This window comes from Meleagris gallopavo, chromosome 2, assembly GCF_000146605.3.
Source record: "Meleagris gallopavo isolate NT-WF06-2002-E0010 breed Aviagen turkey brand Nicholas breeding stock chromosome 2, Turkey_5.1, whole genome shotgun sequence".
NCBI classification, from domain to species: domain Eukaryota; kingdom Metazoa; phylum Chordata; class Aves; order Galliformes; family Phasianidae; genus Meleagris; species Meleagris gallopavo.
The window spans coordinates 18,745,774-18,759,508 of NC_015012.2; the positions used below are offsets into that span (position 1 = coordinate 18,745,774).

At 37.8% G+C, this 13,735-nt stretch overlaps 1 protein-coding gene across 1 annotated transcript in view; it reads left to right on the top strand.

Moving 5' to 3' along the window:
- The first annotated feature begins 6 nt into the window (after positions 1-6).
- Positions 7-13,735, top strand: part of GPATCH2 (G-patch domain containing 2) — a 102,340-nt gene continuing 88,611 nt past the window's right edge. The window contains 4 exon segments of the mRNA XM_010706699.3: positions 7-68; positions 7,148-7,710; positions 7,713-7,857; positions 11,742-11,803. Of these exon segments, the coding sequence (XP_010705001.1) occupies positions 13-68; positions 7,148-7,710; positions 7,713-7,857; positions 11,742-11,803 (826 nt within the window). The 5' untranslated portion in view covers positions 7-12.

Below are 13,735 nucleotides of genomic sequence, written 5' to 3' on the forward strand. Positions count from 1 at the left end.
GGCGCCGGGTTCATGTTCCGGGTCGCCGAGCCCAACCCGACCCGAGCTCCGGCGGCGAGGAAGAGCTGGTGAGGCCGGGCCGCGGGCGGCGGGGCCGCCGCTTGGGTGGGAGGGGATGCGCCGAAGGAGCGCTGTCGTAGTGCCGGGTATGGGGCTCAGCACCACGACTGGGGTGGCTCGGGCTCGGCCTGTGTCCAGCCTCAGCGGGGTTTTGTTTTTCACCGTGGTACGCCTGCCGACTGCCTCACCTCTCGATGTAGGCTGCTGAGACATCCAACGAGGTGTGACTGCTGTTCTGGAGCCGTCTTGATTCAAACCGAGAATCAACAAGTGTGGCTTTGGCCAATGGCCAACCACAGCAGGTGCAGCTACACTGTGGTTCACGGGTTGTTTGTTTCCAGATACTAGGGCAGCACAGGGCAACAAAAGGCAACAAAGCTGTGAAGGATCTGGAGCACAAATCCTTTGGGGAGCGACTGAAGGAACTGGGATTGTTCAGTCTGGAGAAGAAGAGGCTCGGGGAAACCTTATTGCTCTCTACAACTGCCTGAAAGGTGGTTGTGGGGAGGTGGGGGTTGGCCTTTCCTGCTAGGTAGCACCTAGAGGATGAGAGGGAGTGACCTCAAGTTGCACCACGAGAGGATCAGGTTGAATATTAGGAAATACTTCTTCTAAAAAAAGAGTGACAAAGCACCGACACAACTGCCCAGGAGGTGGTGGAGTCACTGTCCCTGGAGGTGTTGAAGAAACATGTGGATTTAGCACTGAGGGATGTGGTTAGTGGGCATGGTCGGGATGGTTGGAGTAGGTGATCCTAGTGATTTTTCCACCTTAATGATTCTCTGAGTCTTTATTAGTACAGTGACTCCAAAGATTTTATTACATCTCTAGTAGGACAATGGTAACTCAGTAGCAGAAGGTGGAAGAGTGAGTTTTGTTAACAGGCGATGGAGATTAAAAGGTCGTTTGAAGGAGCCCTGAGGAAGGATTACAGTTTTGGAAACCAGGTTCTATTTACTTCACAACCAGCTTGTTTCAATCTCCTGCACGGTATTTTTAGTGTTTTATGTACAACTCATTGGGAACTTACAGTTGATTTCATTTTCACTAATGGAAGTGGAGAAGTGTGTGATGAGTTTGGTTTTGTTATTTGGTTTGTTAGTTTTGTTTTTCTTGAATCTTGATGATGATTCCAGGCTTGGCTTGAGTCTTGACTACTTTTTTAGAGAGAGTTTATATATACAAACATCTGCAGTTAGAGTTCCCAGATCTTCAACAAATTTGCTCTTATCATTGTCTTTGTTTCTTATAGGGGCATGGAGAAGAAGGGAAAGACTGATTTAGCACTTAATTTTTTAATGTAGCAAACTCCTCCACTTCATGTGATAGCATCACTTTTTTTCCTGGGAGTATTTTCTTGCCTCTCACATTTTTTTTATAGAAGAGAAGGCTTTCTAATTAAGATTGTACTTGCCTAGATAGCATATACTTCTAGGAAACTTATGACTTAGTATATGTATTTGCCTACTCTAACTTCTGTTGATGTAATGTATAACACTTCAGAAAATGAGGTGTGCTTTTCTGGCAGAACTATATTTATTCTATTACTAAAGCTGCGTGTAGCAGAAACATGGCTTAAGACCTTCCTAACTTGTATCTTTACTATGAAAAATTTTCATTATAGAGTCAACCTGTCATTTGTCTTTAAGTTTTATTATTTTCTGTCCATGTAAAGTAATTTAGTTCCCGAGGCATTAAAATCAATGTTCAGCAAAACAGGCTATGGGATTTTGACATATACTCCTGTAATTGTCTTCAGACAGTGATGACTTTGCTTGTCCAAATACACTGCCCAGTGAAATTCAGTACTGAGAGAGTTATTGATGTCTTGTAACTTATAGGACTGTTAGTTTAGTAGTTCTGAAGGGAGATCCAGTTAAAAATTCTAACAGTCCCTCAGAGTTGCATTTTCTTATCCTTGTTCTGGAAGCTGTCATTTAAAAGAAGCCCGTTTGATTGAAATGCAGCGAGGTATTTTTCAATGCATAATACTTAATGTAGAAAATAAAGAACTTGATCTTAGTAAAAATGTTAAGGCACTAAAAAAGTTGACAATTTCTGAACTGCCGTAGAGTAGAATTGTTTATATCTACTCTGAAGCCAAAGGTTTTTCATTTTTTCCTACAAGCACCTATGACAACTCAGGAATAGTTTGCAATTTGGATACTTACTGGGCACTCTGATTCTTCCAGCAATGACTTTGATGGTACAGTGTATTATCACCATTTGACGGTTCATGTGATTCTCCACCTTGACAGTTAATTAATGAAGTCATACATCTGAAAAGGGCAAGCGTATCAGTAAATGGCAGCAACTATTGCAAGAATTGCTACCTCTCATGATAAATTGCCCCAAATTTCATTTCTGGCTGACCAATTCATTTGTGTTAGAGCGATGTTAAATGTCAGCATCTTTCTGACTGTATACCATTGCTCAGTACTGAATACTTCTTCGCTGTTAGATATGAGTCGAGAGTATTGGTTAAAAAGGCTTAACAGTATTTGTTGTTGCTCCTTCTTAGGTAAGTAGCAATTGTAGGAAAGCCAGAGGAACTAGTTACAAGTTTGTCTGGCCTTAATTTTTAGGGGGACTAGCAGCATAATCAGCTGATGAAATTCCATCATTACTCACATGCTAATAATTTTCTCTTGTATAGGTCAAATGTAGGGGAATTCCTAAACCACATCTAAAGTATTTTCTCAAATGCAGAGTCAGGACTGAGAATTGACTTTTAATGTATAACTTGGAGAATAAAATGTTGTTTGTACAGATAATCATCTAGAAGCTATGTATTTGATATCGAAACTAGTTCACTGAAAATTCCAGCGAGTGTACTAAGTGTACGTCTGTAATTGTAGAACTATGACTTAAGTAAAATTTCATTTTTTTTGAGGCCCTTCTGCGCTTCTGAATGTTTGTGAAACTGATTTATATAATGCACACACATCATCCTACAGAAAGAGAGTTTCCATACCTCAAAGATGAACTATAGCCTGGGATTTGGGGCTTATTTTTCTTTTTTCAGACATAGGTGTGCATCAGCGCAGTATCCTGACTTGTCTCAAGCATCTTTGATTTTGTACCTGTTCACAATTTCTTACGTGAAACTCAAAATAATTGTTTTCTGAGGCATAATTTTTGTAAGGTTGTTTTGACACTTTCAGATTTTAAAAAATTCATTAAAATGAAAGTAACATTTGAGTTTCTTTGGTCTGCATGTCAATTTTACTCTGAATTTCTTGGCTCTTAGTCTTCACAGGAAGCATTGGGCCGGATACTTAGAAGTGGAGGAGTACAGAGACTCTCTGTTGCTTGACTGCTAGCTGCTATAACTGTGATGGTTGTTGGTACAAGAGTGGAGTGCATTTGGGTCATTGTGTAACTTTTGCAAACCTGTATGTGCTGTGGAGAACAGCTAAAGATGTAGCTAGATCCAGATATGGAACTGGATGCTCTGGGTCCTCCTCTTGTGGGTGGCCACTTGGTGGCTGGTGGTTTTAAATAATAGAGGCCCAACTTCTGTTTCTTCTATATACAGTAAGTGTATATACCATAATATATATTTAAAAAGGAAGTTATTCCCTTGCCTGCTACAGTATCTTATTAGCTGTTTACTATTTTAAACTTAGTAATGTTGCTCTGATATGATTTCTATTTCATGCTTTTCCCTAGAACGGTGATAGTTCTTCAGAATCAGTAAATTCTCTTGGCAGGGCAGTGAGATTTTTCATCTGCTGCATCCTCCCAAGTGCTTACATCTGTTCACCTCAAATTTCAGCTTTCTGCAGCATTGAAATATCACAGAATCACAGAATGGCCCAGTTGGAAGGGACCTCAAGGATCATGAATCTCCAACCCCCCTGCCACATGCAGGGCCACCAGCCTTCCCATTTAATACTAGACCAGGCTGCCCAGGGCCCCATCCAATCTGGCCTTGAACACCTCCAGGGACGGGGCATCCACAACCTCTCTGGGCAGCCTGTTCCAGCACCTCACCACTCTCTCTGTAAAGAACTTCCCCCTGACATCCAACCTAAATCTTCCCTCCCTCAACTTAAAACCATTTCCCCTTGTCCTGCAGTTGTCTACCCTTTCAAAGAGTTGATTCCCCTCCTGTTTGTAGGCTCCCTTTAGGTACTGAAAGGCTGCAATGAGGTCACCCCGCAGCCTTCTTTTCTCCAGGCTGAACAAGCCCAGCTCCCTCAGCCTGTCCTCACAGGGGAGGTGCTCCAGTCCCCTGATCATCTTTGTGGCTCCCCTCTGGACCCTCTCCAGCAGCTCCGTGTCTACTGGGGGGCTCCAGACCTGGGCACAGTACTCCAGATGGGGCCTCACAAGAGCGGAGTAGAGGGGGACAATCACCTCCCTGTCCCTGCTGGCCACCCTTCTTCTGATGAAGCCCAGGATACCATTTGCCTTCCGAGCCGCAAGGGCACGTTGCTGGCTCATGTTAAGTTTTTCATCTATCAAGACCCCCAGGTCTTTCTCCGCAGCTGTTCTCCAGGCCTTAAACTATTGTTTTTAGAAAATAAATTCTGAGGTGGAAAAAAACTTGAATTAATACCTGTTTGCAGATAAAGGTGCAGTGTGGGTACAACCACGTTACAAGGCATCAAGGAATCCATATGAGACAAGATTATGTAAGTCTGATTTTATAATCCCAGTGTGCAAGGGAGCACTTGATTTTCTTATGCATTTAGCTTGTGATCAAGGTTGATTGTGAAGGAAGCAAAAATCATGGATTTGAGGAAACTACTTTTCTTTAGATTTGTTATTAGTGGTTACTTTTCACACTTGATGAGAAAGATATGGCATAACTTCTGCTGCAAGAAACACTTTGTCTATTCAACAGGAAAATCTATAGAACTAGGAAGTAAATGTAAATACAGCTGTCAGTAGAAGATATTACCTCTTCTTAAGAATCGTGCAACTGTATTAGCTCTCCTGTCAGTGTGTTAAATGTTTGTTACGTGTTCTGTGAGCAGCCAGAGCTCTACATTGTGTGTTTTAGGTGGGACATGAACAGAAAGTATAGTTGATTTGCAGTGCAAAAACAGTGCCTAAGTAGTAGTACTAATAGGGATTAATACTACTACTTAATACTTAATGGAATCATTAGTACTACTTCCATTAGTAGTTTCTATACTGCATGTTAATGCTATAGGTGATCTGTGTTAACTGGTTTGGAGTAGGCAAAAGCTGTTACATTGTTTCCTGCAACCAGGACTTTTATGGTCTGTTCTGATAAGGGTAGAGATGAAACGGATCAGCCTTGAGTGAACTACGAGAAAATTGCTTCAGATAATTGTAAAGGTCAGTGTAGGCAAGGTATATTTTCTTATAGTAAAATAGAATCTTCTCCTAGTGAGGACATTACCGTTTATTGCTAGCTATGGGCTGTTGCTGTAACAGCATTTTTATAGCCTGCTGTGAGTCATGCTAAACTACAGCTCAACTTAATATTTTATCTATCACAGTATGTTGTTCTGTGTTCCTTATTGCAGTCTTTGAAATGTCTTGTCTTAGAGAATACAGTTGAGACTCACGGGTGATGTCTTTAATACTTTTTTTTGTCTGACTCCTGTTATCACAGTTGTTTCTCAACCTATTTCAAACACAAATATTTTTGTTAGAGTGATGATTAAAATATACTACGTGGAGTTGGAATGCAGCCTTGACAGCTGGTTGTGATCAATGCAGAAAGCTGCAAAACTGGGTTTGCCTGATAAATAGTACAGTAGTAGCCATATGCTCTTTAATTTTAGAACAGTTGAACAAAAATCTGTTTCCATCTGATTGCCAACGCCGGCAAGATCATAGCAAGAGAAAGGGGAACTCCAGTAAAATTAGAGAGATTTCTTGTTTTATTCAGAAATAAAGTTTTAATGTGAGCCACTGTCACATTGAAAGTGCAGTGAGGTTAAGAAACTCAAGTACAATGCATTGTGGTAAAGTCTCCTACTACAAAAGAAAAAAGCAAACCCACCCCAAGCAGTAAGAGAGAAGCTTTAGGAACCAAAAGCAAGAATTAGTTTTTAAATCACTGTAATGCTGCATACCTGCAAGTCAATTCTAGATTAATTGACTTTCACTTCTCTCCCTGAGTCTTCACGTAATTATTGCTTCATTTGAAACACTTTTTCTGCTGTGTTGTTTCTCTTGCTTTTGAGAGTGTTTTTGTATGATTACGGAGATATTTATTCTTGGGAGCCAAATGGATTAAGCACAGTTGTAGAGAGTCTGATTCTTGGGAACACAAGGATTAAAAACAGATGTAGCAGTCTTCCAGAGCTTTTCCATCTCTTACAGGATAGTGCAAAGATTCTCTTGTGCTAAGAGACAAAGAAAATGTTAGATTAAGTGAGAATAATGGGACTAGAGATTATAGCAGGTTAGAAAAAGATACAAAGAGTAAATGCAATTGACAGAGTAGTTTCAGGAGTTCAAAATGATATTGTGTTTTTAGCACTGCTTTTGGTGAGCTTGCTAGCGAATTTTTAAGTATATGTGAAAACTGTGTAGAAGGAAAACGTATTGTTTCTTTAGGTAAAAGCTTTCATGACCAACTTGGATTTGTTTTTAAGTGTACTCATCAGTCCCTCTGTTAATATTTAGTATTTGTATGCTTTTGTGTTCCTAACTATTCAGCTATTACTGTCTAAGCATCTTTAATTTCGGAGTTTGTGGTGAATGAGGGAACTTATATGCTATGCATACAATATTTCTCAGTATCTACAAATCTGTTGATGTGCATAGATAATTACTTATTAATTCTGTCATTAAGTTGTATTACAAAACCAACAATCTTGCTTTTAAACATCCTGTATAAAACTTACAGACGGTCCTTCATGTTAATCCATTGCCATCATACTGGTAACTTTCAAAAGGAGAGCATACTGATGTGTTGTAAGTTCTGAAGGACTGGCAAGGATTTGAATCTCAACAGAAATACAACAGCATTTGTAGAATAGACAATAAGAGTACATTGCCTAAATGACTTAAATGATCTTATGTAAGATTGTTAATAGTTTTTTTAGATTCATTTGTTGTTGTTTTTGTTTTTGTTTTTTCCTCTTGGAAAATGTAGGCATTTCAGTAGGACTATGGAGGAGCTGGTTCACGATTTAGTCTCAGCACTGGAAGAAAGTTCAGAGCAAGCCAGAGGGGGTTTCGCTGATACTGGAGATCATTCTCGAAGTGTCTCTTGTCTTCTGAAGCGGCAGGCAAGAAAAAGGAGGGGACGAAAAAGGCGTTCATTTACCACCCATCATCCCTGGGAGACTGGTCACTGTTTAAGTGAAGGTTCTGATTCCAGTTTAGAAGAATCAAGCAAAGATTACAGGGAAAATCATACTAACAAAAAAGACCACAGTGACTCTGATGACCAGCTGTTGATTGCTAAACGCAGGCCTTCCTCAAACTTAAATAACATTAGAGGCAAAAGACCTCTATGGCATGAACCGGATTTGGCTATGGACAATTTAGGAAACAGAACTTTGCGCAGGAGAAGAAAAGTGAAACGGATGGCAGTTGATCTGCCATCAGAAGTTTCTAATGCACTGACAATAACTCAACAGCAGGATAACAGAGATCAAAAAATGGACAATGACAATAAATCATACCAACATCAGGAGTTTTCTAAGAGCAAAGTGAAAAGAGAAAAGTAGCTGCAGTTCGACAAGGACCTGAAATCTTGGATGAAGGAGTAGTAATAGAAAATGAAGAAATGAACCAAGCAAATAAGGACAAAATGGAGTATGAGGAGCAAAAGGGCTCAGATGAGAACATGAGTGACAGGTTATTTTTTTTCTTTTTACAGAAACTTTAGATAATATTTGTTTGCTTATGTTTCTATTACTAGTATTGGAAATATTTGTGCTTTTTTCCTTTCATTTCAGAGTTAAATTGCTGGTACAAGTGGCATGTGTTTAACAAGTAACTTTTAGGATTGGTTGATGGTTTTTGTTTTTTGGGTTTTTTTGTGTTTTTTCTTTTTTTTAAGATAAGTTTGCAGTTCTTTAATATAAACTGAGCTGAATTGATCAGGTTAATGGAATCCAGCATATAATAGTCAGGTAGCAGAGGAATAACAAAGTAATAGTACGTCATAATTGTTTCAAGGGTAAGAATGATAGAATGTAGAAACACTTAATCCTGTTTGTTGTGCGTTTTTTTTTCCTGAGTATTTCAACTGGGAACAGTTCTCATACACTCGCACAGGCAAAAATTAAGATTTTCCTAATTTCTAAACATTTATGTTTTGGTCGTTATCTCTTCATCAGAAAGCCTGTCAGTATTTAGGTTTATCTTTTAGACAGTATGTTCTTCTGTGTCATGGGCATAAAAAGTCTGCAGCTTGCTAAGGATATACATCATTTATGAAATGCATAAACCAATTTACAGTTCAGAAACACCTGAGCTTGCCATTAGAAAAATGGGGGAATGATGACCCTTTGGCAGTACGCCTCATCCATCCATTCCAGACAGCAGGCATACTACAATGGTAATTGTTTTGAAAGTACTATTTTGACAACACAGTAAGGTGTGAGTCATTTTTCCACCTTACACAAGGGATTTTACCTGCAGGGCCTGGTAAGCCTGATTATGTTTATCCCGTGTCTGCTTCTCAATACAGAACTGTCAACAAGAAAGACTCCTATTAGAACACACAACTTTGTTCTGATATGTGACAGAACTACTGTCTCTGGTTGGTTGTGTTTTTGTTGTTGTTTTTTTTCCCCCCCCTAGGCATTTTGTCTACAAACTGTTGAGCAGATTGGTTATAGTAATAATAGCAGTATTGATAAGTGACTAATTCCAATTATTTCCTGAAAAGTTATTTGAATTGCTTAATTACATGCTGGCATTGTCTCACACCAGCAGATCATAAGCAGTTGAAAAAGCAATGTGAATCTTGACTTCTAAAAAGTGTTCCTTATGTCTCAGTTGTTAGAACAGAAGCAGTACTACTTGGCAGCCGGTTTAGCTTCAGACATCTCACTTCCACATTGAAGTCAGAGGTATGCCTCATCAGGGAGCTTTTAGAGCACTTGACTCTTTGATACAGGGAATTGGCCTCCCTCAGGATCAGTACCTAATGACCGATGATTAGAAATCTTCCTAGGAGCTGGGAACTGTTTCAGCCTATGTGCATATGTCACATTTTTTAAATTTTATTTTTAAAATATTTCTTACTGTTGACTCCTTTTTCTTTGAAGTTCAGGGCTCAGTTTTCTGGCTCTCAATGCCAGTACCTAAATGATTCTGGAGATGAATTCCTGTACAGTTGGTTCTGAGCACCAGGAATGAAATTTCTGATCAGAGCCTGTTTTTCTTTTCCCCTTATCTTTAATGTCAATTTCAGACAAATTTGGTGATATATGGAGTTCTAGAAGATATTTTAATTCTAATTAAGCTTTTGATAGTTTTGGTTTTTGGTTGTTTTTTTTTTTGTTTGTTTGTTTTTGTTTTTTGCTATTTAAGTTACTGAAAACAGAAGAAGTCTCTTCTGTTGAACTGTTGCTTTTGAAAATGAGAGCAGTTCAACTGAGTCCTTTAATGGAGGAGATGCTTACCCAGCAGCGTGCCAGTTGGTGCTCAGTGACTGCTCAGTTTTTGGGGCAGGATTAATTAGTAACCACAAGGCACGGGGACAGTTAGCCTTTAAGAAAATTGTTTCCTTTTCTTTATTTCCACAAATGTGTAGATAAAGCTGTGAAAGCTTTTTCAGTATCGAAAGTGTTCCTGCAAACTTTTTGTTTGCTATTTTTCGTTGCTGAAGAGAATCTGTGACTTTTTGTTCATCGACTGCCGTGTTGCAATTTTCTCAGGTGGAGTTCCTGCCCTATCTAACTGTGGCCTGAGAATAATGAACACTGTTTGGTGTTGGATATGTCAGTGTTTTTTTGTTGTAATTTGATGGTTTTTGGTTTTATTTATTTTTAAAGGAGGGGGAAAAAGTATTTCTGGAAGCTCCAAGTTGTTATATTATTGTAAACTGGCTAGTCCTTCAGTAAGAATAATTGCACAATTAAAATATCATATTAAAACAAATAAACAAACTGTTCCCAGAATAGGGAATAATAGGAAAATTGGGTGGGGAAATACTGAGGCTGAAAGGATTTCCTACCATTTGTTTTAACTGTAGAAAGTGGACTGGAAGGTCCATGTAAAGGAAGTGTTTTTTCTTGAGAGAAATGTATGATGTAAAATTGTACACAACTAAACGTAAGGCTAGTCAAGCTATCTGTGTGGTGATTAAATTGGCTATGATTGTTAGAGACAGTTAAATATCAACACTTGTTCTAACAGAAGAAAGATGACTTATTACAACTGTGCAAATCAAGTGCTTGACTCTCTTTTGTTTATATTATATAAAAGATGTATGTATAAGTTTTGCTTATGTAGTAAGAATATGTGTAAGCAGAACATGCAGCAATGATTAGGAGAACTTCATCTTCAAAGTTATGTACATGAGAACAAAACAAGAAACTTCACATTGCTTATTGGTTCCTGATACCATATTGTTTCATATTGTGTTGGAATGTTTTCTGGTGAGCAGAGATAAAAAGTAAAAAGAACTTGTGCTTTGTTTACACACATAGCTTGTGTGTAATGTTGAGAGTAACTGTAGTATTTGCAGCTTTAATTTGAATATATGGTGAATTGATTATTTTTTTTCCCCCCAAATTGCTTTATGTTTCACTGTATGTAAAACATCATTAACTTTTGCTGAGATTACTCCCTGCTCTATTCAACGGATAGTAAATAAGTCACTTAGAGAAATCCCTTGTAGGTGAAACTCGACAAATTGTAATCTGTATTATTAAAAGAAAAGAGAATATTCTAAGTTTTTAGAGATGCATGGCGTTTTTTTTTTTTTTGCAATATGTGTACAGTAAAGTATGAAGTACATTGATGATTGTCTTTTTTTGTTTTGTTGTTTTGGTTTTTTTTTTTTTGAGAGAACTTGCATGCATACAGGAATTCTGATTTTAATGTTCTGACAGTAATTGTGGAGGAGTCATCTGTACTTTGTTTTCTTTTGTGTTTTTTTCTTGTGTTCATTTGGTGGTGTTACAACCATTGACCATACTAACTTTCTCAAGATAACCTTTATTTTTATATACTTTGCTACTGGTGCTGTCAATTTTTTCTTTTTCAATGAGACAATAATATATTGTGAATCCTTAAGGAATGCATTTTTCAGATTATTTGCCAGTGATATGTAGAAAGTTAATTTGCATTTTTTTCAGATTCCTGCACTTCACGTGCTGAAGGAAAGTGTAGGTTGCTTTTGATTGAGATTTTTTCCTATTTTATTGAGCAGTGGTTTTCCAGAATCAAGCTGAATTGCGTAGCGTAAGAAAGGAGCAGTGAGCATTTGATGGAAGCACATAATAAAATGCATCAATTGTGTCAGCACCTCATAGCAGTCACATCTGGCCTACTGTCAGGGTACCATTAAATTCCTGTGGTTTTATGTGCCAAAAATAATACTCTGTAGTTAATGGAACTAGGATATTTGCAGTTTGATTAAAAATAATAATAATAAAATCCTATTTTCTTTCTGATCTTTGTTGTGCTTAATTTCCATCTGAGCACAGCCTTGTCTCCTTAACATTTTACGACTGAAAGATCAATTGTTCTTTTGATCTTTTTCTTTCTTTCTCTTATTACAGTGAATCCAGCAGTCTGAGCAGCAGTGATGCTGGTTTGTTTACCAATGATGAAGGAAGACAAGGTATTGAAACAGTCTTTCCTTTCACCCCTCAAACAACCTCAGTTGAAATTCCATTAAGTGTTACAAGTTATTTCATGAGTTAATTACAGTTTGAATTCCTATTACTATTTTAATGAGCTGAAATAGAACTATCGTTGAGGGATTTTGAAATGTTATGAGAGGGCATCCCAAACCCGTGACTTAATTAAAAAAAATTAAAATATCAAAAATATAGATAAAATATTTTGAAGATATTCTATTTATATAAACTATTTTTTTAATTCTTTGAGCACTCCACTTTTCTGACAAGACAATGTGATCAAAATACTGCCTTTCAGACTATTTTTTTCTTTATTTCCCCAAATTAATACATTTGTTTTGTTCTAGAGATGACAATTACTAAACAACCACTCAGTTTTATCAGTCTGACTGACAACAGATGTATCCTGTTTTAAGCCTCTCCTCTCTGAAGAACTTGCATTTAAATTAAAACGCAGTAAAGATTCAAAATTACCTTTTAATATAGTTGATCGCATTATTATGTCATATAACTATTGAGGATAGCGGTCTAATATTTTGTTTTTTCTTCTTCAAGTTTTCAAGTTCAGTTTTCACTGTGCTATTCTAAGTGCAGCACGTTTAACCTTCACAGTGCTAAGCTTGTTTGCCAAACTCACCGTTTAGGAACCTGCAGTTTTTGACAATGTAAAAAGATAAAGCAAAAATAGTCTCTCAGGTAATTAAGACTTGCTATATTATTGATTCTAAGTGGATGGTATTGGAAACTACTAGATCTGCTTCTAAAGTAATGCCTCCTATTTTGTTACATTGGCCCACAATGCCAGAGGTGGCTGTTGGTGGTGTGGCGATAGAATTTGAACCTTCCCACCAATATCCCATTACGTGTTGTTGCCATGAGACAGATGGCAGCAGAGGGGCAATCTGACAAAATGGTGTCTGACATGGAAGTGCAAATGAAGCAAAGAGGTGGAATTGAATTCTTCCATGCAGAAAATATTGCATCCATTGACATTCATCAATATTTGCTGAATGGAGACCGAACAGCGAAGGTGAGCACAGTGAGGCAGTGGGTGGTGCATCTGAGCAGTGGTGACAGTGACATGAAATATAAGCTGTGTTCTGGATGGTCATGCAGATTTTTACAAGCACAGCATGCAGGCTCTTGGTGGTGGTGACTGTGTTGAAAAATAGTGTTTTGTAGCTCTGTTAAGTAGTGTTATTGTGTTCTTCGTATCTGTTGTAGTTTCCATGGAAATAAATAGGAAGCATTACTTCTGGAGTGACCTACATATTTTCTTGTGTTCTTCCACAGACTACTTGATTTTGTGCAAGAAAATAAAAGCTGGCATATTCTGTAGTGGTGCTTTATGTGAAAGGAATGTCTTTCCCTGTCTTTCTTTTGTTTTTTAACTTTTATCATTTTAGTAGTGAAATAATTTTCTTTGAATATGGAATAGAAGTGTGCCTGCTTTGCTCATTTGACCAAGGCAAGCAGTAAGTTCTGCAACGTATCCTGTACCTCCCATTCTAAGTATCTCATTTTACCTGCATTAATGTGGAGCTTTTCTGAATAACTTAGGCTGTCTTTGAAAGTTTAGATCAACCTTCTAAAGTTTTAAAAATACTGAAGTCTAAGTGAGATACCTACAACAGATTTACGTTTGCATCCCTATATGAATTTCCTTTGTGACTTGAGGTTTTTTAAAATGTTTGTTCTCTACTTTTGCATGTAAGATGACTTAACACATTTCATTGCTACGCATTGTTGAAGTGCCCTTCTGATATGTTTGTATCAATATTTTTTCCTTAAGTACTGAATTAAGTTATTTAAGTTTTTGAATGGTGTTTTTGAAAATTCAGTAATTTTCTGTTTCCTTTATTTATTTTCTGGTGGGAGTAAGGGGGAGGGTATTCTTTCACAGTATTCTTTCA